Below are 26339 nucleotides of genomic sequence, written 5' to 3' on the forward strand. Positions count from 1 at the left end.
CCAATCCAATCTTCAACCCTCACAACTACAATCCCTACTAGAATTATGCCCAACACTCAAAACAGACCTAGCCTATCCAAATATTTCCAGAATTCAACATTTTCAGACCCTGCTACCACAATGTTATTCCTATCGGTACTTGACAGTCAACTTCCATGCATATTCTAGGATGGTGGCATCATGCAAGATTAGTGTCAGTCCTACACAGGAATGTTTAGCACAACAGTGGACTGTATCGCAGGGTCAACTAAACGATCGTGTGTTGGTAGAAAGCTGCACTCATTGCTGTCTGCAGTGGTGGAACGGGCTGGCGTTCATTGACCCTGTTCCACAAGTCATGCTAACAGCAGGTGCATTCCTCATATGGTTGGGTGCACACCTACAAGATTTAAGTTATGGGGCTTTGGGGTACCAGACACCAAAATTTCCATTTCGACTAACTAGAGCTTTATGCTGATCACCTAGCGTTGAAAGCATTTCTACCTCACCTAATAGGCAAGGTTGTCCTTGTCCGAACGAACAGTAGGACAGCCATATACTGAATACAAAAACAGGGTGGGGGGGGGCACACTTTACAGTTGTCACGCCTCTCTCTGACCATTTGGCGGTGGGCAAAAATCCATCTGTTAGAGGAACACCTCTTACGGAACGGCCAACGACTTTGCCGACCTCTTCAGCAGGTTTCGGCAAAAAGGCCACGAGGAATATTTGCCTATGCTTTTCCACCTCTCCCTCTTTTTTCCCATTTCTGGTACGGAAGATCAAGCAGATTTCTCTCACCCTCATTCTAGTCGCTCCTACATGGGCTCATCGACCATGGTTCACCACACTACTCTAACTTTCAGTAGTTCCACACTAGAAGCTTCACCTCAACCCATACCTTCTCACCCAGAACCATGGCAAAATCAGACACCCACAGATGCTAAACCTAGCAATTTGGTTCCTGAAGTCTTGGATATCTAAACCTACCAACAGAATGCTGACCATTCTTAAGGAGGCATGTGAACCTACCAGTAGAGCTTGCCATGCAGCTAAATGGAAAAGATTTGTTTATTATAATAACCAAAATACTGAACTACTCAATTCATCTATAAAACAGTATTTGTTTCCTCTTGTATTTACAACTTTCAGGCCTTGCTTACATTTCCATATGTCTACATCTTGCAGCATCAAAATGGGCAACACTTTTTTCAGCGTGTCAGTTAAGGCTTTTTGGGGAGGCTTTTGAAGAGCGATACCACCAAGGGTCCCTACTGCAACTGCGTGTAATATTAATATTGTTCTAACACGAGTTATGGATCTACCCTATGAACCATTACACAATTGCCTCCTCCAATATCTTTATTGGAAGGTTGCTCTCTTAATTGCTATCACCTCACTAAGGCATGCTGGTGAGCTTCAGGTACTAGGTTTAGAAGAACCTTTCTTCCAACTTCGTAGGGATAGTGTTTCTTCATACAAACCCAAAATTCCCGAAAGAAGTATCCCCTTTCCACATTAATCTGTTTTACTGGTTTTCTTTCTCAACCAGATTCTGTAGCGGAAAGAGAGCTCTTCATACACTAGATGTTTAAAGAGCATTATTATTATATTGACAGGACCAAATATTTTCGCAAAACAGCTGTTTGTCGCTTTTGCTCCCGGAGAAAGCTATTTCAAAATGAGGTATTTCAAGATGGATCGTTTTAAATGTATCCAAACATGCTATCTTCAAGTCAAAAGGACTTCATACCCCCTAGAGCGCACACTACCCATAAATTAGGGGCATCTATGGCTTTCTTAGGCAGCATACCTATAACTGACATTTGTAAAGCAGCTACATGGTCTACACCACACATATTTACCAAACACTATTGTGTGGATGTATTTGCATGCCAACAAGCTAATCTAGGACCGGCATTGCTACGTACGCTTTTCCAAGCAACTGCAACATCCACTGGTTAGTCACCGCTTTTTGGACGGGACTGCTATACAGTATATGCAACGTATGTGGAGCTACAGCCACACATGCCTCGGAGGGATAATGTTACCTGCCCTGTAAGCATCTGTTCTTGACATGTAGTGATGTAGATTCACATGCACCCACCTCCCTCCCTGGACACCTGGCCATTGCAGTTCTGCTTTATTTCATATGCATGGACATCTCTTTACTTAAACTTGTACTCCATTCTCCCCCTCTTGCGGAAAAACAATCTTAACAGTGGAGTCGATTTCCATGTGCACTATTACCAAGAGAAGGAGTCCTCTTACCTTCTGACTCAAAAGACTTCTTCGAAGAAAAAGTAATCGTAAACATCCGGACCCAACACTAGATGGCAGGAGTATGCAAAGCATGTGAATCTTCAGTGCTACATGCCAAGAACCGATGCCTACCGGGTAAGTAACATAATCCTTTGTGTATGTGTGAAGAATTTGTAGGTACCCTTCATTTTACTGTGCGCCTGTTCTTCAGAATACTCTTTGTTATAGGTTCAATTTGTAGGATCCCAAATGAAGACATCACAGAACCATTATGTATGCTTAAACTTCAGACACCAAGTTTTGTGATTGCAGATCTTGTTGACTAAGGTTGAATTTAACACTGAATTAATGACATTTCATCAGGGTAACTTCCTTCTTCCATTTCCAATTGGGATATACTTGGAAGCTTATATATATTTTTTTTTTCGTAGGTTGCCATGGGCTTCCAGCACAGTCTGGTAATTGCACGAGATGAAACTGAGCAAGATGGAGAGAAGCTGAAGAAACTTCCAGAGTACAATCCTCGTGTGGTTTAACTGCTCAGCCCCTCTGGACACAGTCTTTGAACCTTTCAGTCCCTCAATAATAACTGCTGGGAAATGTCTGAAGCACCTCCTGGCATTCATATCACTTCAGTTGGTGGGGCATGAAGGCTGTAGAACAACCTTCTCCCCTTCAGTATTCTGGGGATGTCCAACAACCCCATCCGGTGTCTGATCCTCCTCTCAAGAGGAGGCCTTGTAGTACACCCATGCATTCCATATTGTCCTACTGAAAGACACTCCTCCACAGGGCTGCTATCCAACCTTGGAACTCCTTGTGCATACGTCATGTGGGTAAATGGGGTACCGCCATTCCAACGTGAATGTAAGGGGTGTAATTCAATGGTCCAAGATTCATGGGATATTGTCCATGATTATAAAGTCATTCCAATACATCCTTGTTGGGTTTTACATTTATTTTCTCTTGGGGACTAGGGTAAGTGTGCGTAGTTTTGGAAGTGGGTCATTATGTGATACCAGTGTCTTGCAAGATGCCGATGGAGGGAGGGGTGGGGGTTATTCAGCAGTACTAATTAAATAATTAAATAACCCTTCGATTACTTCTCTACAGGTATAGACCCTGTAGACAGTTGCAGTAATTTGTTAGCAAACACTGGAAAGCACAAAGCCTTTTCAGGTGAATACTCTCCTTACTGACTTCCCTATTTCCCATCGTAAAGGATCCTATTGTCAAAGGCAAGTCCCTTGTCATGAATTTCTTCAAAAGTAATTCAGTTTTTAAGGCATGGTGTTACTTGAAAAAATGTGTTCAATAGACCCAGTTTCTCTTCATCTACATGTATTTTTATAGTTTCTGAGAACCTATGAAAGGTGTTGTTTGCCAATCTGTACGGTTTCCTGGGGGGAAAAACTAGTTTTATATTTTCCAGAGGGAAATGTTACTGCAAATGTGTTTGTTTTTTCTTTTACTTCCCACACAATCTTTGCTTATTTTCTTTTTTTATATATATGTAAAACATTCCAAACCTCTTACTTGCAATCTGATCTATAACTAATAGGAATGGCTGTAGATGCTAGGGGTGAGACTGGAGAGAAGCTAACAAGCTGCTTCAAAGTAGAATCTGATTCCTGTTTCGGAGTAGCCTTTCAAACAGCAATGTAATCATTCACTCGCTTTACCTTTGTCAAAGCACTTTCATTGAGAAAGGAGAAGAATCTATTTTACAATTTCGTATTTTTTTTTTTTATATCTTAATGTGTATTCAGTTTTGTGCCAGTTCCAGTACTAAATTGGTTTGTAGGGGCACTGGGGAATTATTCCAGACCATTGTATCTTGTTTGAGGAGCCGGTCAATGGGTAGGGATAGATAAAGATTTTTTTTTTTTTTTTGGCCCATTGATAAGGAAGACACAGCTTTTTAGGACCCGAGGTTGTGGCCGAGCTTCCTTTTCTGTGCTGGCAAGCTTAAACGCTTGAGGCTCCATCAAGAGTTGCCAGTTATCTCTGGGGGAGTTATAACTGGGTCCAAATAAAGCATATCATACCAGATCTCCCCATGAGTTAACTGAGATTACAAGTTATTTTCCACAAAATGGGAAATGCAATGCAGAGCCTGTAATACCAGATCTCTTTCTGTATGTTTTAGACCTCTTACCAGGTTAAATAGCAGGCCTAAATGCACAAGCAGAGCCAATAATTCTGGGCTCCGCCACGCCACTAAAGGTTGGCTGCTTGGTTTTATTCCTTCAGGTAACACGCTGTGGGGTCATCTGTATTGAGAGGATGGTTTTGCTATTGGGGACACTACTCTGCTGCTGTTCAAGAAGAATGCCCCTGACACTTCTGTCTAAATAAGTTTTATTTCTTGATTATCAATGCAAAATATCTTGTGGCTTTTTTAAGAAATTAATTCCTGGGACTAGCGTTTTTTAGATCGTGAAGAGTTACATTTCTGTTAAAAAGGGTGCTACTTTCATGCTTTGATGCTGCTGTGATGCTCTGTTTCGAACCACCGAGCAGTGCCTGTGTAAAACTGTTGCTTTCGTTCTCCCTCTCCTAACTGCACTGTATGATGGAGAGATTTGTTATTTGTTTTAAGTTCGTATCCTGGACACTGGAGTGGTACTTTCTGTTACATTGCGAGAAAGGGTGTGGGTAAAAAACTGATTGCCGTTTGCAAGCCTGTGCATTTGTGGAATTTGAACATGTCCAGATTCCACTATGTGGGAGAGTTTCTTGACTTGGTTGTTAGCTGAGTTTGAGAACTTTTTGAGCACGATCTAGGCATGAAGTGTCTACTCCCAGCCTCACCAATTATTCTGAAATAACATTTTCAGGGCTGCACAGGGCTTTGCTGTAATATACAGAGTCTTAAAAATTCCAAGTTGTCCATGCCCTCATCCTATAGATTCTCTCCAGTTTTGTTTTTTTCTCTTTTTGCGAGGGTTTAATGCCAATCTCTGAACTTTTGGTGCTTGTTTTGTAATTATTATTGTATTCTGAGAGAAGGTGAATTTGTTTTAGTAAGTTAATAATTGAACGCCTGAAGACATTAAATGCTCTTGTTTTCTTTAAGGAAAAACCTGGAAGATGTCTGAATAAAAAACTTGATATTCTGTATAGTAAGTAATGGGAACATATTTGGCTCCTGGAAATCCGCATCTGGTGCCTGTGAGGTGTATTCATCCTGACTCTCCCAAATAAAGGCTGTAACCAGTGACGCAGGTCCTTTCCTCCAAGCTCTGCTACCATCACCACCTCCATACCTTTCTGCATTTCTGATGAGCATCAGTTGTGTTTTTCCACAAATCTTGAAGCTGGTGTTTGAAGATTTTAAGGTTCCAGGTTTTTAGTGTTATAAACTGTTCTGGTTCATTTTATTTTAAATACTTCTTGAAGTAAACGTTTGAATAAAAATACATCATTCTAACTATTGTGTTGGTCAGTCCTTTTTCTCAAGGGGAACAAGACTTCTTTTTTTACCTCATCCTTCATACCTATTAATTGAAGAAACATGAGGTACATCTGGTCCATTTCTTCTGGTTTACTTGCCGTCCTAGACCCTGTTCACCTGTCCACTTTGATACTGTTCTTTCACTGTTATGTAGCTTTCTGGTTTGCCCAACGCAGAAAACCGCACGCTTCTGAATCTACTTCACCTTTTGTCGATTTTAGACAAGTTTGTGTTCGAGGCATATGGGCTGCAGACAATACACTATTGCATTAGATCACCATCTGGTGGTGGGCCCGGATGATTAGACTTTGTTGTTGTCCTGGAAGAGTCGTTGTCTTTTGATGACTCCTCCCTTGGATTGTAGTGCGCATGGGCATTGACTCCATCTTCAGATTGTTTTTTTTTTTTTCCGCCATCGGGCTCGGATGTGTTCATCGTTCGGTCCTGTTACCGATCTCTTTTTGAAATCATAAATCAACCAATAATACCATCAGCCTCGTCTTCGTCAGTGATTCCGGTTACCTGCGTCTAAGAAAGGATTCACTTCTCGATTCCAGCGTTCGTCAGGCCGTCTGGCCCGACTGCGCCACTGGGCCTTTGGCTCATGGAAAGAACACCCTTCAAGAAGTGCTCTTGGTGTGGACACATTCCCTCTCACCGATCTTCATGAGGTTTGCAATCTGTGCTTATCTCCAGAGCACGATAGTCGAGACTGTGAGGCCTGCGCTTCGTTCCGGTCCAAGAAAACAATCGGGGACCGTCTAGCTCGAAGAGTAATGGCGCAGTCATCTTCGACACCAGACCTCATCATAGACCAGGCTCCCATCAAGGTAGACGCCGAAGAACAGCAGGACGAAGACATCGCTTCTGAAGCAGAGGATCAAGCTTCTGCAGCCGAGGATCAATCCAAAGATGGCTATCTTCCAGCTGGTCAACAGGTCGTGAGTACAAGCGTCGACCCTGTTCACCCTGCCATACCGGGACAGGCTTCGGTTCCACCCTCGGGTCCAGGTGCACACCGACCAAAACCTTCCGACGCCCCACCTTCTGGCCCGGCAGCAAGGCATATAAAAAAGCCTCCAGTTGACTCTGGCTCACGTCAGCCTGTCGGTCCCGATAAGCAAAAGGTCCTCAAGCCAAAATTAACGCCTGCACCGAAACATCCATCTGTACCAAAAGCGGTCGCGCCGAAGGCAAGCCCGGCACCGAAAAAGGTTCCCAAGGCTACCGGACCGAAGACTACCCAGATTCCGAAAAAAGTGGACCCAAAGCATGCACTGGTGCCGAAACATACTTCGGCTTCGGGTAGAGGAGTCCAAACGTACTCCGCTAACAAAGACTTTAGATCCAAAGAGCACAGATCAGAAGAAAAAACAAGATAAGCCTTCGGAACCAAAACCTGCTCCGAAGACAATAGGCATTGTAAAATCTAAGCATTTCGGCCATAAACAAGATAAATCGGTGCCGAAAAAAGATTTTCCAGAGGAAGAGCGTTTCAAACCTGACCCAAGGCAAGACTTCATATTAATCCAAATACTGGACGTGTCACTTCAGTGCCCGAAAAGAGGAAGATGGACTGTCCTAGACCACCGCCAGTTCCTCTAAAAAAGTATGTTCAAACTTCCTCCATTAAGGATTCCTTCACCAGAAGTAGAAATACCAATAGATATTTCTCCTGTACATTCACCATCTAGTACACATAGTCTTATACCACAAGATGAGGATGATGGGGATAGTTACTCACAGGAGGTAGAAAGTGAACATCGCATAGACGACATTAATGACCCAGATGATATTTCTGGGCCATCAGGTGACCCATGGGAAGATTATAATGCACCAGATCTGCCACAAGACGAGGCATACCCGTCTAGACCATCTCCCCCAGATGACACTATTGGGTTCACACAGCTCATTCCTAGAGCAGCCACTTTCCATGGAGTGGACTTGCACACAGATCCAGTGGAAGAAGACTTCCTCAAGGATACATTACTGTCGTCACATAGGACCACAACCACACTACCAATACTTCATGGAGTGGTAAGACATGGACCTGAAATATTTAAAGACCCAGTCAGAGCAATTAACCCCAGACTAGAAAAAAAATACAAAGCGGCTCCAACTGATCCAACATATATTAAAGGACAGTTGCCATTGGACTCGTTAGTAGTGTCAAATGCGAGGAAAAGAGTTAACTCTCAGACAACAGGGGATGCTCTATTCCCTGACGAGTCTAAGGTTTTAGATGCTTCAGGGAAACGCACCATCTCACAAGCAGCAAATGTCTGGAGGATTGCTAACACTCAGGCTTTGTTAGCGAGATATGATAGAGCTCATTATGATGAGTTAGTCACTCATGCAACACTTGCCAGAACAATATAAAACCAGGGCTTCTGACCTCATACAAGAAGGAAAAGTTATTACAAATACCTCCATACGATGTGCACTAGACACTGCAGACACAGCCTCTAGAGCAATTAATACAGGGGTACTGCTGCGTAGACATGCATGGCTACGCATCTCTGGGTTCAAACCAGAAGTAAAAGCCATTATCTTAAACCAACCATTTGACCAGCAACACCTTTTAGGTCCATCAATCGATAGTGCACTAGAAAAGATGAGAAAATATACAGATACAGCAAAATCCATGGGAGCTTTACAAACCCAAGGCCACAGACCTTCCTTTCGTCGCTCCTCATATAGGGGCGCCTCTAGGGGGTTTCCAAACTGACAATACCTCTTCCTACAAAGCGCCCAACCAAACCTCGCCCAGTAAGGGATATTATAGAGGAAACAACAATAAGGGCAGGGGTAGAGGCAACAGCAATTGCAATGCCTCTACCCCTAAACAGTGACTTCCCTTCCATCCCCCCCAGACCATCCCACTCCTGTCGGGGGGAGGTTACAACAGTTCCTACCTGTCTGGAACTCCATCACCACAGACAGGTGGATGAGACAAATAATTCAGTCTGGATATTGCCTGGAGCTCACTTCCACTCCTCCAACAATACCACCCAGACAGCGTCCCATTTCACCTCATATTACTAAGACAAGAGGTGGCATCTCTTCTGCAAAATAATGTAATAGAACCAGTTCCAAAACATCAAAACGCAGGAGTTTATTCTCTCTATTTTCTCATTCCCAAAAAAGATAGATCTAGAATTGGTCTGAGGGACCCAAGGCCCCTAAACCTGTACTATCTATCTATCTATCTATACTATCAGACCACTTTCATATGGTCGCACTACAACAGGTTCTACCATTGCTAAACAAAGGCAACTTCTCTTCCAGGGGATCCTCATCAATAGTCATAAGGATTAGAATATTCCCGCCCATGTGCGGTACCACGGAAACACTATATTATATGTGCCCCACATATAAATACACCCCGCATATTGACTCTAGGCGCTGACGAAGGCTACCACGCCGAAATGCATCCGCCCTACATGAGTTTCAACTTCATTAAAGCGATTCCTGAAATCCCCACTTGGCCTCTGCTTCTTTTCGTTGGAAGGGAGTTTTCGGCATTTTTATGCGCGATTGCCAGTATCGCGCTACAGAGGCCTCCGCATCCAAGTTGGCCTGGGATTCACTGGCAACTGCTTCGGCAAATTTTTCCTTCAGGATACTGAAATTACCAGGCTCACCATCGGAAGCAGGAAGCAATAGTAGCGGAGTTGGAGCATCCACGCTCCAACGCTGGGCAAGCTGGATTACCCGACGAACCCCCGACATTATCTTTCCTGCACTCCGGGGTTTTTGCGGTCCTGGGGACCCGAGGGAACAATGCTTTAGAAGTTTTCGACGGGACACCTGTGCAAGCGAAAACGGACAGCCCTGTAAACCGTGCCATGCATCCAATTCCCCCCCGCATCACCCACCTCACAGAAGAACTGCATTCTGGGATCTGCAGTGCATGCAGTGTCCTCGAGGCCAACAGGTGTGAGTGAAAGACTATCTGGGAGGCGGAGTCAGATGCTACCCAATCGGTGTGCGGCAGGACTGTGTTCTTTATCTCCTTTCGCCCACACCCCGCATATTGACTCTAGGCGCTGACGAAGGCTACCACGCCGAAATGCATCCGCCCTACATGAGTTTCAACTTCATTAAAGCGATTCCTGAAATCCCCACTTGGCCTCTGCTTCTTTTCGTTGGAAGGGAGTTTTCGGCATATATATATATATATATATATATATACAAGCAATAGCAGCCAATCACATTAGAGCTGAAATATGCTGTGAAGAATTTCCACCATACATGAAAAATAAGCATTAGAAACAGGAGAAAACAACACCAAAGTTTGTTTAAGAATTGTTTTAATGCTCAGAAAGCAGTAGAAATTCTCAGAACTCACTGGAAGCCTAGGAAGCTCCCAGGCTGCATTGCAAACACACAGTCTAACAAGACTGAAAAGCTAACCTGTAGCTAAATAGCAAAAAACTGACACTGTGCCTTTAAGGCACTCATGACCCCCTGTATCCCATCATGCCTCAGGAGTGGCAGTTAGGTCAGTTGTTCTTTCCGGCTCCTTCAGTGAAGGACCCTGGTTACACAGCTCCACTTCTTTTTCTGTTTTTTTTTTTTACAGAAAAATTGCTTATTTTGACAACTTTTTGCTCTTACTTCGACGTCTTAGATCTAGTCAAGTAAGATACTGTTTGTTTTGAGTGCATTTTCCTCTAAAAAAAAAAATGCCTTCTCTCTTTGATAAATGTCCTTCTTGTAACAGCAAGAAGGCCAAGACAGACAGCCACGAGGTCTGTATTGTTTGCCTGCCTGAAGACCATGATCCAGAGACATGTCCTCATTGTGAGCACCTGTCAGGAAGGACTCTCAAGGACAGGGAGAGGATTCCGATTTATGGCCTGGCTCACAGAGCTTCGAGAGGGAGATCTCCAGTGAAGAAGGGCTCCAAGAAGTCCCATTCCTCTTCAAAGAAGAAGTCTTCACACCCTTCTACTTCAGCGTCGAGCTCGGCGCTGAGAAAAGATCCACAGGCGGAATTTTCCTCTTCGAAGCTGCCGTCGACGGTGGGCTCGCCGTCAGGAGGAAGACCAGGTACGTCGACGACATCGAGGGCGCCGTCGGCGAAGTCCCCTCCGCCATCGTCAACCGGGCGGCGATCGGCGGCGAGGAAGGCTACTCCGCCGCCGTCAACCGGGCGATGGCCGGCGTCGAGATCCATTACTCCTCCGCCGTCGTCAACCAGGCGACGACCGGCGTCGAGGGACGTCACCTCGCCGTCGTCAACCGGGCGACGACCGGCGTCAAGAAGGGTGACTCCGCCGTCGACGGTGGCTCGTCGATCGGTGTCGAGGACGCGGTCTCCGTCGGTGCGGCAGCAGCGCTCGGCGTCGAGGGTGCCCAATACCCCTCCGCCGTCGTCGCACAGGCGTTCGACGTCGAGACACGGCTCTACGTCGGCGACTGACCATCGTTGCTCGGCGTCAAGGCAGGACGCTCCGTCGACGACAGGACATCGTCGTTCGACGTCGAGGCAGGAAGCTCCGTCGACGGTTGCTCATCGCCGCTCGACATCGAGAGATTACGAACACTCTCATGGACATTCGAGGTCGAGGTTGTTTGACCCTCCGACTCCTCGGAAGCGGTCCGCCGCTAGAAGTGAGCGCTCGACGTCGAGGCACTCGGATACGATCATGGTGACAGGATCAGCTTCTCACCATTCATCTTATCGGTCCTCGGGCTCCTCTACTGCGCATTCAAGATCCAGGAGCCCTATACACCGGACTCCTGAACACTGTCCAGATCCTTCAGCGGGGCGCATCAGACTGTCTCCTAGATGGTACAGATCCCTGGACCATTGGCGAGACGATGGGCCTACCAAGTGGATGCAGGAGTATGCCAGCCCACACCACAGGTCACCCCTCCAGAACCTGGTGGAGGAGATGGACAAGCGTAGCTCTCCCAGGCGCTCAACGCCTGCGAAGCTGCCCACCAAGGCGCCGAGAAGGTCCCATTCGCCTGCAAGGAAAGCTAGGCGGGATGATCGGGGAAGGTCTAGATCACCTACAAAGGATCCTAGACTGGAAGGTCGAAACTGGGGCAGATCTCCTGTGCGGTCACCGATCAAATCCCCCAGGGCGTCCCGATCCCCTAGAAGAGAACATCGGGCAAGAGATCGGGTCAGATCTCGCTCTCCTAGACGGGAGGAGCGCTCCAGGAGGTCGCGGGAGCGGAGGCGCAGTTCTCACCATCGACATAGACGCACTCCGTCTACCTCCTCCACTTCATCTACCAGATCGTCCAAGAGGGACTACTCACCGACTTTAACGGACAGTCCAACGTCCAGGTCCTCCCCAGTGGATGATATTGGCACGTACCTGGACGTTCTGCAGAGAGGTACGCTTAAGCTGAACATCGAGATGTCTGTCCCTCAAGTGACGACGACAGTCATTTTTGAAACCTTGCACAAAAAGGCCATCTCCAGACCTCTGCTGCCTTTGGTTCCGGGGATTATGGACCCTGTCAAGGAAGTTTTCCTGACCCCAGCAGCAATCAGAGCAGTGCCAGCGCGCATTACCAAGAAGTACAAACCGGCGGCTTCTGACCCGGTGTTTGTGAGGTCTGACCCTCCAGCAGACTCTGTCATCGTGGCAGCGGCGAGGAAGACACATGCGGTGGCTGGTTCGTCTTCAGTCCCACCAGATAAGGACAGCAAGACCCAAGACTCCTGGGGTCGGAAGGTTTGCAACTCTGCTGCTTCCACTCTTAAGGTCGCCAGTGCGGCTGCGCTCCTGGGTCGGTATGACAGAGCCTTGTGGGACTCGATGGAAAGATTCAAAGCCAAGCTGCCGAAAGAGGACCAGCAGGACTTTGAGGAAACTGTTACGGAGGGGTGTCTGGTGGCTAACCAGATGATCAGCACGGCCGCGGATGGGGCGGTGCTTTCGGCTCATTCCTATTCCCATGGAGTTTGTGCCAGAAGATCGGCCTGGTTGCGCCTTACAGGTCTAAAGCCGGATGCTCAACATCGGATTCTGAATCTCCCCTTTTCGGGTTCTGCTCTCTTCGGGGAACACGCAGACGAGGAGATGACCAGAATGAAGAATGAGCTGGACACTGTGAAGGCGGTGGGCTTGGAGAAGAAAAAGGAATTCAAGCGCCGCTTCAAGTCCAACAGGGGGAGAGGTGCCCAGCAGAGGGTTCAAACCCCTCAGTGGTCCCAGAACAAAGCTCAGGGAAAACCCCAGTTTCGTGGTAAGCCCAGCAGGGGCAGAGGGGGCCACCAGCAGTCCTCCAACACCACGAGAGGAGGGAAGGCCTGAACAGTGGCTGTAGGAAGGTACATCCTGACTATGGTTGCCCCCAACTTTTTGCCCTGTGTTTTAGCTGGTTTTTGACATAGTCGACCTGGGACCCTGCCAATCAGGACCCCAGGCCTACTGCTCTCTCTGTAAAATGGATTCCATGTACCCTAGGTGCATTTCCAATTGGTACTGGCCCGCCTTATCAGACCCTGTAACTCAGGGCATAGGTGTACCCAGGGCTGCCAGGGGCTGCAGCATGTATTATGCCACCCCTGGCTGGCCTCCTAAATTTGACACAACGGGCTGCATGACAGCTGGGGCAAAGTCGTGTAAACACCCTTTGCTGTAGGTGTAGTATACCTATACCTAACCCTAAAATGGACACACAGATTCCTATCAGTCACTCCTATGGCAGGCCTTTACAATCCTGAAGGCAGAGCGCTTGGAATCGTGTGAGGTGGTGCTCTGGCTTGAGCTGTGCCTGTCTGCAGCTTGCGGAACCAAGTCCTAATAGCTGTTCCATGATATCGCATACCATATACTCTTAAGTGCATTATAATCCTCGCGGTTAAATGCTATCTTTGGTATTGCTTTATCAAAACATGTCGAGTAAGGTGTCATACGAATTGGAATACTAACCCCTCGCCAATTCTGGCGACGGGGTTAGCATTCCACCCTTCTAGAGGGACACGACATGTATGTAACTGTGAACCCCGGTTAAAGTTAACTGAAGCCTCAGCTCCACAAAATGGATGCTGCCACCACAGACACGAGTCTGACCCCCTGCAGCTGGGAGTCCTTCCAGCGAGGGGAGCCTGGACAAAGGGTTTCCTGTCAGGGGCGGTGCTAGCACCGTCCCAGACATGGTTTTGTGTATCCTGGGTAGGCAGGGCTTTTCAGGAAGGTGACTGCTGAGTGGCACCCCGGTGCTCACTACGCATAGGCCAGTCAGAACCAGTTCCAGGGGCACACCAGCCCCTGGCCTGGGGAAGTCCGGCAGGGGAGAGGAGTGTAACCACCCACCTCCTGGTCCCACCCATAGGCAGGACCTAGTCAGCGGGTCAGCCCCCTTTTTTTAGTATAAAGATAGGAGCGGGCCCCCTGTTAAAATTAGATCATCTTTGGAATCAAGATACGACTTTCTTCGAAAGGACTTCACGATTTCTTCATCAAGATTCTCCCTTGTGGCTAAGGAGTAGTCACCCTGCATCAAGCGGGCACCATCCTAAGAAACACTGCGGTCTGCTGCAAGTCCCTCTTCACGAATCCGACGACCCAGCTCGACGAGACCCGGCTTCCCTGGCACCTCTGACCTCTACTCACCTCTACAGCAAAGCTGAGAACCGTGAGTGCGACGAGACCTCGAGGGACCGACGATCGCCAAGACTGCACGACATCTTTACTGCAAGCCCACCATGTCCTCCACTGGTGAGTGCTTTGGGGTCCGAGAAGCCCCGACCCTGCGCAGCTCCAGCACCCAAGGTCAGCCTCCCTGCATCTCCACGATCTGCGTGGGGCCCTTCTGCTGTTTGCTGTGCACCGCGTTGTTTGGCTACTAGCCGGCTGGCTTGTGGCCTTCTGAACGACGCCCGACGACATCACTGCTGCTGGTCTGGTTGCTCCAGACTGGCCCTTGCTTCCTTCTTGAAGAGAGGCACCCCGGACCCTCCTGGTCCACTCCAGACGCCATTTTGAGTCCACCGCGTGGGCTTGAATTTGCCAAGGCTTTGTTGCCCAATCCTGGGTCCAGCGACGCCGACAGCTTCTATCTTCGTGGGACAGCTCGATCCTCCATCCTGGTCGCCGACAACGCCTCCTGGTCCGTGAGATCTTCGAGCACAGCGTCACCCACCCACTCACCTAGTCGAGGTGGCTACCATCCGGTGCCCTCCTGGTGCCCACTGACTACTGGCTAGTAGTCTCGAACTTGGTCCCCTCTGCTTTCAGGTGTCATCTTCCATCGATCCAGGCTTGGATCCACCGAACTTTCTTCACTGGTCGCCTGCCAGCAACTTCTTTCTTCCAGGCTCCTGGTCCGTCAACGAGGATTCCCGACGTCTTTTGAGTCCTATGCAGCTGCAGCCCCTGGGCTAGGTAACTTCGGCATTTCGGTGCCCCAGCATAGCCTCACTATCCAAGGGTCAGAATCTACTTTCGTTTCCTCCTACCAGGTCGGGTTCGCCCGAGAACACTAACTTTTCAATTCCTAGCTACCATAGACTTTTGTCCGCATCTCGCGTGAGAGTGCACACACTGCACCCGAGTCCCCTAGGCCTACTAGAAGTAATCTAACGACTCCCTAGTCCAGTCCTAGCGATTCCAAAAGCTATTAGTACTGTACTTACCTGCTAGTAATTTCGCATTCCACTTTTCAAGTATATGGTTTTCCGTGCCCCTCGGGCATTTGTATATACTGTGCTAACTTAAGTATTTTTGTAAGAGTTTTGGTTTGTGCTTAGTACCCTGTCCTCATAAAGAGTACAGGGCTGTTGTGATACTTAATAAATAACTGTTTATTTTCATAACACTTGTGTGGTGTCCTTTCACTTGGTGTTCAAGGGGTATATGTGTGGTAAACAGCTGGCTTAACACGCCCTCTCGAGTCTTTAGCCTTAGACTGCTCGTATCCACGCTACTAGGATAGCTGGTCTATAAGGTTGACTTACAACCAATCATCAATAAGGGTTGCTGGACTGATACATAGTGTTCACTAGAATAGTGAGCACTGCATATCAGGCCACCTTCTCACAGTGGCTTCCTCTGACGCCGTTGCCCACTCCAGTGGGAGGAAGTGCTTCGCAACACCTGGCAGAGTGGGTCAGCATCACAAGAGATCAGTGGGTGCTGAATATACTGCGAAATGGATACAGTATACGTTTCCGTGCTCTTCCGAAGAGCATCCCTCCGAAGAGCTCTTGCCCTCGCCAACTGAGCTTGCTCCGACGAGAGGTAACAATCCTGCTGCAAAAAAGAGCGATAGAAGAAGTTCCTCGCGCTCTAAGAGGCAAAGGAGTTTACTCCAGATATTTCCTTGTCCCCAAAAAAGATCAGGAGGACAAGTTCAGACCCATACTCGACCTACCACTCCTAAACAAGGTTATCGTCAAAGAAAAATTCCGCATGTTGGCGCTTCACCAAATATGTCCTCAACTACAAGCCGGAGATTGGATGTGTTCGGTGGATCTACAAGATGCGTACTTTCACATCCCGATTGCGCAGCAACATCGAAAGTACCTGACGTTTGTCGTGGGGAGCAAACACTACCAGTACAAGGTGTTACCCTTCGGTCTCAAGTCCGCACCACGAGTCTTCACCAAATGCATGGCAGTGGTGGCGGCTTTTCTTCACAAGAAGGGTCTCTTCGTTTATCCATATCTGGACGACTGGCTCCTGAAGGGTCCATCTCCGGTGCGGGTAGCGCAAGATCTGCATCTGTGCCTGCAACAGCTTCACGGGCTCGGCCTCCATGTGAACCTGGAGAAGTCGGTCCTGCGACCTACGCAATCCATCCACTATCTAGGCTCCGTTCTGGACACAAGCGTGGGAACAGCGTTTCCTTCGGAGGAGAGACTTTCTTCCATGAACCTCAAATGTGGGAATCTGCAACAGACCCTGGAGGATCAGAGGGACCAGGCAACAGGTCGTTGGGAGGACCGTATCCATCTTTCCCAAGCGACAAAAGAGTCCATCAGATGGTGGACTCGGAGACACAATGTGATGGTGGGAGTGCCTTTTCTTCAGCCCATTCCGTCTCAATCTATAGTGACAGATGCCTCCCTGCACGGCTGGGGAGCACACATGGGTCCGCTTCAGATTCAAGGCCAGTGGTCTGCACAGGAGCAGACTTACCACATCAACATGCTGGAACTCAGAGCGGTGTTCCTGGCTCTCAAGGCTTTCCTACCAGCGATCACCTCCAACTCAGTCCTGGTTCAGACGGACAATACAACAACCATGTTCTATCTGAACAAACAAGGAGGCACAAAATCTCGCCCACTGTCTCGGGAGGCTCAGACAATATGGCATTGGCTGCTCGCTCGAGGTCTCACGGTGGTGGCGGTGCATCTTCTGGGCGAGTTGAACGTCAAAGCAGACGCACTCAGCAGGCACTTCGAAGATCAGCCAGACTGGGTGCTAAACGACGAAGTGGTGGAAGAGCTTTTTCGTTGCTGGGGACGTCCGTCCATAGACTTGTTTGCAGACGACGAAAACGCCAAGTGCCACGCCTTCGCGTCCAGGTTCCACAGGCCGGGGACGCAGGGGAACGCTCTTCTGCTGGATTGGGCAGGAATGTTCGCGTACGCGTTTCCTCCCCTAGCTCTGATCCCGAGGGTGGTTTCCAAGCTCCTCAGGACGAACATGGAAATGATCCTGATTGCCCCAGACTGGCCGCGGCAGTGGTGGTATCCGGACCTTCTACATCTGTCTGTGTGTCCACACAAACGACTTCCTTGCAGGTCAGACCTGTTGAGCAAAACGAACGGGAGGATAATGCATCCCAACCTCCCATCATTGAACCTAACAGCATGGCTCCTGAGGTCCTGCAATACGGACATTTGAACCTGCCTCCAGACTGCATGAGCATTTTGAGGGAGGCTAAGAGGCCGTCCACAAGAGCATCCTACGCCTTCAAGTGGAAAAGGTTTTACTTGTGGTGTAGGGATCATCATTTGGATCCTGTTAAAGGGCAGGAGGACGTCATCTTACCATACCTCCTCTCCCTCGCAACAGCTGGTTTAAAGTACGCTTCCATTAGAGTACATTTGTCAGCTATTGTGGCCTATAGGAAGTCCCCTGACCAGGTGTCTTTCTTTCAGGTTCCTGTGGTCAAGGATTTCCTTCAGGGTTTGAAGGTGTATCCCCCTGTGCGAAATCCTTCTCCTCCGTGGGAATTAAACCTAGTTCTATCAAGGTTAATGTCTCCGCCTTTCGAGCCCATCCACAAGGCTTCCTTACAACATCTCTCTTGGAAGGCAGCCTTTTTGGTGGCAATTACCTCTGCGCGCAGAGTCAGTGAGATACAAGCGCTCTGTGCAAAGGAACCTTATACTGTATTCCACCATAACAGGGTAGTACTAAGGGCTCACCCATCCTTCTTGCCTAAGGTCATCTCTGATTTTCATATAAATCAGTCTATTTCCCTTCCTTCTTTTTTTTCCAAATCCTACGACCCCGGCTGAGCGGTCTCTTCACTCCCTAGATCTTAAAAGAGTGCTTAAGTTTAATTTGGAAAAGACTAAAGGGATTAGGAAAACGGACCAACTGTTTGTGAACTATGGTGCAATGAGAACTGGCTTTCCAGCAGCAAAGAGGTCCATTTCCAGGTGGATTGTCTCTTGCATTAAGTTGGCCTATCAACTAGCAGGAAAACCTTTGTTGATGTCTCCAAAAGCGCATTCCACTAGAGGGAAGGCGGCTACAGTGGCTTTCTTGCATGACGTTCCCATGTCCGAAATATGCAAGGCCGCGACCTGGAAATCAGTACATACCTTTGCGAGGCATTACTGTCTCGACTCTGATTCCAGGACTGACACTCAAGTGGGGCAAGCCTCCTTGAGGAATCTGTTTGGGTAGTCTGTTTTTTGTCTACTCACGCTTATTGATGAGATTTCTGTCTTATCTTTCCTTTGCCCGCAGGGATGAGGAGAGGCTCGCTATTCTATTCTAATGCTTATGACTATTGATGAGGATCCCCTGGAAGAGAAGGATTAGTTACTTACCTGTAATCCTAGTTCTCTTCCAGGGGTATCCTCATCAAAGTCATAAGCAACCCTCCCGCCTCCCCGGGCAAAGGATACTCTTTAATAAGGAGATATTGTTAACCTATGTGTTCTTGAGTTTGGTTTTCAGTCTCCGAAAAGAACAACTGACCTAACTGCCACTCCTGAGGCATGATGGGATACAGGGGGTCATGAGTGCCTTAAAGGCACAGTGTCAGTTTTTTGCTATTTAGCTACAGGTTAGCTTTTCAGTCTTGTTAGACTGTGTTTGCAATGCAGCCTGGGAGCTTCCTATGCTTCCAGTGAGTTCTGAGAATTTCTACTGCTTTCTGAGCATTAAAACAATTCTTAAACAAACTTTGGTGTTGTTTTCTCCTGTTTCTAATGCTTATTTTTCATGTATGGTGGAAATTCTTCACAGTATATTTCAGCTCTAATGTGATTTGGCTGCTATTGCTTGTTTTTTATATATATATTTGTTATTATATATATGTGTATTTATATGTGGGGCACATATAATATAGTGTTTCCGGGGTCCCGCACATGGGCGGGAATATTCTATTGCTTATGACTATGATGAGGATACCCCTGGAAGAGAACTAGGATTACAGGTAAGTAACTAATCCTTCCTTGCCACATTAAATCTCAATCACACAAAGTACCTACGGTTCATACTAGAAGGTCAACACTACCAATTCAAGGTACTCCCTTTCGGAGTAACTACAGCACCTCGAGTGTTAAAGTGTCTGGCAGTAGTAGCAGCACACTTGAGAAGGGACAACATCCATGTCTTCCCATATCTGGACGGCTGGTTAATAAAATCCAAGTCATACAACCAATGTGTACAGCACACACATCAGACAATCTGCCTGCTACACAAATTAGGATTCACAGTAAATCAAAAAAAGTCACATCTTCAACAGTATCTAGGTGCCACAATAGATACCTCCAAAGCAATAGTGTACCCCAGCCCAACAAGAATACAGAGTATGCAGGATCTCATCAAAAGATTCCAGCCACAACACTCACTACCAGCTCGAGTGTTCATGCAATTAATAGGAATGATGGCATCTTGCATTTTCATAGCGCCATACGCAAGACTACAAATGCGCCCCATACAAGAGTGCTTAGCAAGTCAGTGGAATCAGGCTCCGCAACAAATAACTGATCTGGTGGTGGTAGACGACCGGACACATCATTCTCTGCAATGGTGGAAAACCAAAAACCTTTCCAAGGGCCGGACGTTTATAGAACCTGTTCCACAAATGATACTAACAGACTCATCTCTCACAGGACGGGGAGCGCATTTGCAAAGACACACAGTACAGGGTACATGGACTCTGCAACTTAACTACTCCACATAAATCATCTTGAGTTACTAGCGTTTTTTCTAGCTCTAAAATCTTTTTAGCATTACCTATCCAACAAAGCTGTACTAGTCCGGACGGACAATAGGACAGCAATGTACTACATTCAAAAACAACGATGAACACACTCCCTACAGCTCTCCCGGCTGGCACAGAGCATATGGAGGTGGGCCATTCCTCAGAACATTTTTCTGTTGGCAGAACATCTAGCAGGAGTTCACAATCAAGTTGCAGATCTGGTAAGTAGTCTGAGACAACAGATACACGAATGGGAACTTCATCATCAAGTTCTTCAGCCATTTTTTCAAAAGTGGGGTCAACCAGAAATAGATCTGTTTGCTACGCACCACAACTCCAAATGCCCAAGCTTCGTCGCCAGATACCCACACCCACTGTCCAAAGGCAATGCGGTATGGATGAACTGGTCCAACAAATTCATGTACGCTTTTCCACCTCACCCACTAATTCCATTAGTGGTACGCAATCTACAGCAACATTCTCACATTGATTCTCATAGCACCAACGTGGGCATGGCAACCCTGGTACACCACGCTGCTAGAGCTATCTGTAGTACCACATCACAAATTATAACTTTCACCACATCTACTAACACAGAACCATGGAGAGATTATGCATCCAGACCCAATGCAGCTCAATCTAACGATTTGGCTCCTGAGGTCTTAGAATTTTGATATTTAAATTTACCACCGGATTGCATGAATGTCATAAAAGAAGCAAGACGCCCTACCACAAGAGCATGTTATGCAGCAAAGTGGAAGAGACTTGTTCTGTATTGCACAAATAACAACATCAATCCCTTAGATGTTTCCATACAAAACATCATATGCTACCTGTTGCATCTACAAAGATCTAACTTAGCGTACTCCTCAATCAGGTTACATCTTGCTGCTATAGCAGCATATCTTCAAAACAGACAACATTTGTCATTGTTTAGAGTACCTGCAATCAAAGTGTTTATGGAGGGACTCAAAAGAATCAGTCCTCCCAGAATACCACCCTCTCCAGTATGGATTTTAAATATTGTTCTCACCAGACTTATGGGTCCTCCTTTTGAACCACTACATAAGTGTGAGTTACAGTTCCTTACATGGAAAGTTGCCTTTTTAGTAGCAGTCACCTCACTTAGAGGAGTGAGTGAGATCCAGGCATTAACAATTCAAGAACCATTTATACAACTTCCACAATAAAGAAGTTCTTAAAACAAATCCAAAGTTTCTGCCAAAGGTCATTTCACCGTTCCACCTCAACCAATCTATTGAGTTGCTAGTATTTTTTCCACAACCACAAACCGTTGCGGAAAGAGCTCTACATACATTAGATGTAAAAAGAGTACTTCTATACTACATTGACAGGATAAAACAATTTCGTAAAACTAAACAACTGTTTGTGTCCTTTTCTCCTCCACATAAGGGCAATCCTTTTTCAAAATCAGGCATCGCAAAATGGATTGTTTAGTGCATTCAAATCTGTTACCAAAACTCACTTTATCCAGTCCCCCTAGGGCTCATTCTACCCATAAATTTGGGGCATCTATGGCATTTCTAGGAAATATACCATTAGATGATATCTGTAAGGCAGCTACATGGTCTACACCGCACACATTTACAAAACTACTGTGTAGATGTGCAGGCAAAACAACAAGCAAGTGTGAGCTAGGCTGTACTCAAAACATTATTTCAAACTACTGCAACAGATGCGGGTGGTCACCGCTAAGGAAGAAACTGCTGTGCAATCTATGCAACAGTGTATGGTCTGCAGCCCATATGCCTTGAACAGAAAATGCTACTTACCAGTATGCATCTGTTTCTTGGCATGTAGGGCTGCAGAACCACACACGCCCACCCGCCTCCCCGGCTACCTGTATCTGTTCCAGTATTATCTTATTTAAATACACAACACATGGTCATCTTTATCTGTACTCGTACAACTCCATCATTTACCCAATATCAAAAACAATCTGAAGATGGAGTCGATGCCCATGCGCACTACGATCCAAGGGAGGAGTCATCCATAGAAAAAGACTCTTCCAGGACAACAACAAAGTGTAATCATCCGGGCCCACTACCAGATGGTGATCTAATGCAATAGTGTGTGGTTCTGCAGCCGTACATGCCAAGAACATACGCATACTGGTAAGTAGCATTTTCCTTCTGCTTCCTCCATGTTTAGATTTTTGCTGCAGCTAAAATGTTTTGAGGAATGTTGATCTTTTAGATTGTTTTACTCCAGCATCCAGACTTTCTCAGCCCCTTTTTATTAAATAAATACAAATTTAATACAAAAAAGCCCTGGTAAATAAAAAAAAATTCTTCCCTTTCAGAATATGTATGTATGTGTATGTATATATATATATATATTTTTTTTTTTCTTCAACTGAACCTAAAAAAAAAAAATTCAAACTGCTGTCCTCATAACTTTTGACATTTTTTAACTTATTTCTTTTCTAAGGGAAGTAATGTTTACCTTAATTGAAAACTTAAAAAAATAAACTGATGTAATATGTCTGTTGGGGTTGACTTGATCAGACCAAAACAACATTTAGTATTTGCACTCGAAGGTTTCTCCTTCGAGATTATTTTTCTGCCCTCTCCACACCTTGTGTTCCTAGTTGTGCTTTGCAGTGAAGAACATGTGTGGGAGTGCCTTTCCTGAAGGTCCCATTTGTCTTTCTCTAAAAGTATTTGCTCTTTTGCACTGCTCCAATGTGGTGAAAAATGTGTCTGGCACTCCGGGGGTCTATACTGTCTGTGTGCATGGAAGCACTGATTAAATGTAGGGCTCAGAGCGGTCGGATTAAGCTGTGCCTTACACCTCTTCCTCTTAAAGACTTTCTAAAGTGGAAACCTGTTTGGGAGTGGCTCTGCCTCTGTCTAGGATGGTGTCACAACTCCCTCATCTGTTTTTCATGCCTGATCTTATTTGGCACTGTGGGAAGGCATGAGCCAAGTTGTCAGTTGGTGCGAGGTGAAGACTATTAGCATTTGAAGCCAGAATATAGCCAGCTGTCCTCATGCAGATCCTTCCAGTAACAACTGCAAGGTGATTCCTCAGACTTGTCCATATATGTAGGGACAGTTGCAGCCAGACATAGGTTACACTACTTTTGTCTTGGCCCTGCACTGAGCAGGCCTAATTGGTGTCCAGTCAATGAACCTAGATTAGTGTAGTGTTTGGCTCTGGCATCCAACCTGACCAGAGGGGTACAAATAGATTTGTGACATTTGTAAGTGTAGCTACTCCTCCAGCCGTAGAAGAATATCTTGTCCTTGCAGACAGATCTGGAGGTTTCTGAGATCATCCTGAAGTTTAAGTAGTTCTGACTTTTGTAATGCGTACTTCTAACTACAATTTCCTCAACATTTAAATTCCCCAAGACCTCAAACTGGATCTGGACTTCTCCCAAACATTGCTCCTACCCACCAACATGTGGTGTCATTGGGTTCCACAACATCCTTACCCTGCCTCCATATAAGACTGCATTGACCTGTATTTAGGTACCACTCCTTTCTTTGATCCAGAATTGCACTACTGAACTTTTTCAATTCTTAGTTTCTCAAGAGTTTTTACAACACTGTCCTTAAGAGCCCCCCCTCCTCCAGGCCCCTCCAAAATAGACTGCAGGCTTCAAATTATGCCACCTTAGGACTCTGATGTTGGTTACAGACCTGCATGACATCTGCTTCTGGTGTATCGGAACCAAGCGTGATTTGAAGTCATTAAGCAAAGGCTTCCTGATGCATCCAAAGGCTAACATAGATGTTGTGTGTCGCTGAGAACAAGGAGTAGTTATGCTCAAAACTGCGGGCCCATTCCCGCTCCAATCCCAGTGTCACTTGAGGTCCCCGACCTCGGTGAAGTCTAAGGCGAAGTTCAAGGACCAATCTCTCCGCAAACACAAATCAAGATTGAAGTCTCTCCCAGTTGACTGTGCCCGATTTTGAGGCTCCACTTCCGGAACTCTTGACTGCATCTGTCTCACTATTCCACAGCCGGGGTTGGTGCACTCTGAATTTTCATAGACAACCTTGAGGCCTTCAAGAAGGTAATGTTGCAGCTTTTCCTGTCTTTCAGGTCCTACTGGGTGTGCCATGGGTCTGCCAGGAGTTTGCCTACCCCTCACCATGCCACGCTGTCACACATTTCCTAAAGGAGACACTTGTGCTGGCTCCAGAGGCACCAGTACCGGTTCAGACACCAATATCTCATCCAGAGCAGAGTTTGAATACATCTTGGCCACGGTTGTCTTATCAGATTACTAAAGCATAGCCAATATTATTAGGATTCTCCGACTATGACTCTTCCGCAGTGCCAATTTCTTTTATGTCTTGATGCCTTATGTTTATGTTTACAGATTTGTAAAGCGCGTGGCTGCCCGTGAGCGTCCCAGCGTATGTGGCCCAGATTTTGATCTCAAAGGCCTTGCAGAATGTCCACAAGACTGGGATGATGGTGTGGCGGTGAACAAATGATTGCTCCCTCCCTGCCCCCTTCACATAGATGAACTGTTTTTAGATCTCCAAAATGCTAGTGATCCTGACACTTCAGTAGACTTTTGTTGTAATAATAGTACATAGAGGCGCAGACGTGTTGAACAACATTTATCAATAGTGTAAACTAAAGCCGATCATAATGACGTTTTTCAGTCTGATTCTTTAAAATTCAACTGTTTGACTTTAAGAGGCCCTGGCGGACACCCTGCAATTACATCGAAGCCTGATAGGTGCCACTGATTAGTCTACCTGTTGCCAGGCACCATTTAATTTCTTAAGGGGTGGTGGTAACCCTTCCTCCTTAATTGCGCTCAGCCCCTGATGGTCTTATCTTGCAGGCTACCGCCAGCAAGGTTAACCCAAATGCCTTTCCTACTTCACCTAATGCCAGTCTAAACCTGAATGGCTTTCCTACTGTTATGCCTGATAGAAAATCCATAAACCACAGTTTACGGACAGAATGCAGAACAATGTCATACATTCACCCCAGTACAGAGATCTGGGCCTAAATCCATCGTTTTTTTGCACTCTACACCACTCCAGTTCAGACATGGCCATATGCAAATCAGTCTGATCCTGTGCCTCATGGGAACAGTCCAGCCCGAACTTCCAAGCCATGCTTTCCCTGGACCGGAAACAAGCTGCCGAGGACTGGTTTCTGGCATTCCAGCCATCTTCAGCCCAGCTTGCTCGAATCCAGTGGTGTGGAGAGCATGGGACTCACGTCTGAGCATACCCATCCCACTTGGGGTGACAAATGCAAAAACCACAGTTGACGGACAGAATGCAGAACAATGTCATACATTCACCCCAGTACAGAGATCTGGGCCTAAATCCATCTTTTTTTTTGCACTCCACACCACCGCAGTTCAGACATGGCCATATGCAAATATATAGCAGCAGCCCAGATTGAGGAGCGAGGTGGGTCTGTTAGGACCAGTGTTTCTGGCAGCCTTGGCTACGGAGGTGGGAGCTTCGTACACAGTGATGTTGCGTAAGGGCGGCTGAGGCCTTGGGTCTGGAGCTTCCTACGGTGACAGATCCTCCGCTCTGATTCGTGTTTTTGGTTGCTTCCGGGTCGCAAGCAGTAGCGAGGAGGCGACTCGAGGAGGAGACGCGCAGAGCGGTGGAGTGGCGGAGCCGTATTGAGAGAGGCACTGCAAGTTGCACGGCAAGTCCATATGAAGAAGGGCGGTGGAGCAGCGTTTTGAAGAGGTGGGGCAGCGGAGCGGTGCGGTGCGGTAGAACAGCGCGAGCGAACCGCAGCCACAACTGAACACCAGAGGGAGCAGAACATTTTTGAGCCGCAAGCTGAAGGAAAGTTGAAGGAGACGAGGCAGTGCAAAGGTTCAGGAGCGAAGACAAGATAAGATAGGAATAAAAGTGAAAGAGTGGGGAAGGGGGGGGGGGGGCTTCAACCAGTCCCATTTTAATCCTGGTCCCGAATTTCCCGGCGTTCCACAACTGGATGAGACTCAGTGAATCAGCAGGTACCAAGCGTTTTAAGTATACTAAGCTAAGGAAAAATGCTTAGGAAACGCGGCGGTGGAGCAGGGAGTGATTGAGGGGGAGCGTCAGGTTGCGCTGTGAGCACTGCAAGCAGAGGCTTGAGCCGTGAACCATAGTCATAAAATTGATTTGACTAGTGCATTGAGCAGCACGCATTGACTTGTGCCGGCTCTGGTTTTATCTTGTGACAAAGCTCCTGCCAGCTCTGCCCAGCCCCGCCAGCCTTTATTTAGCTCTCCTTGGTTCCATTCATAAATAACAATACATCA

The 26339-nt window shown here is 46.9% G+C and overlaps 1 protein-coding gene across 1 annotated transcript in view; it reads left to right on the forward strand.

Moving 5' to 3' along the window:
• Positions 1-5674, forward strand: part of RCC2 (regulator of chromosome condensation 2) — a 119707-nt gene extending 114033 nt beyond the window's left edge. Inside the window, exon 13 of the mRNA XM_086921883.1 lies at positions 2673-5674. Within this exon, the coding sequence (XP_086778009.1) occupies positions 2673-2777 (105 nt within the window). The 3' untranslated portion in view covers positions 2778-5674. The remainder of the gene's footprint in view (positions 1-2672) is intronic.
• Positions 5675-26339: the final 20665 nt, after the last annotated feature.

The sequence above is a fragment of the Lissotriton vulgaris genome, chromosome 5 (assembly GCF_964263255.1).
Source record: "Lissotriton vulgaris chromosome 5, aLisVul1.2, whole genome shotgun sequence".
Lineage (NCBI taxonomy): Eukaryota > Metazoa > Chordata > Amphibia > Caudata > Salamandridae > Lissotriton > Lissotriton vulgaris.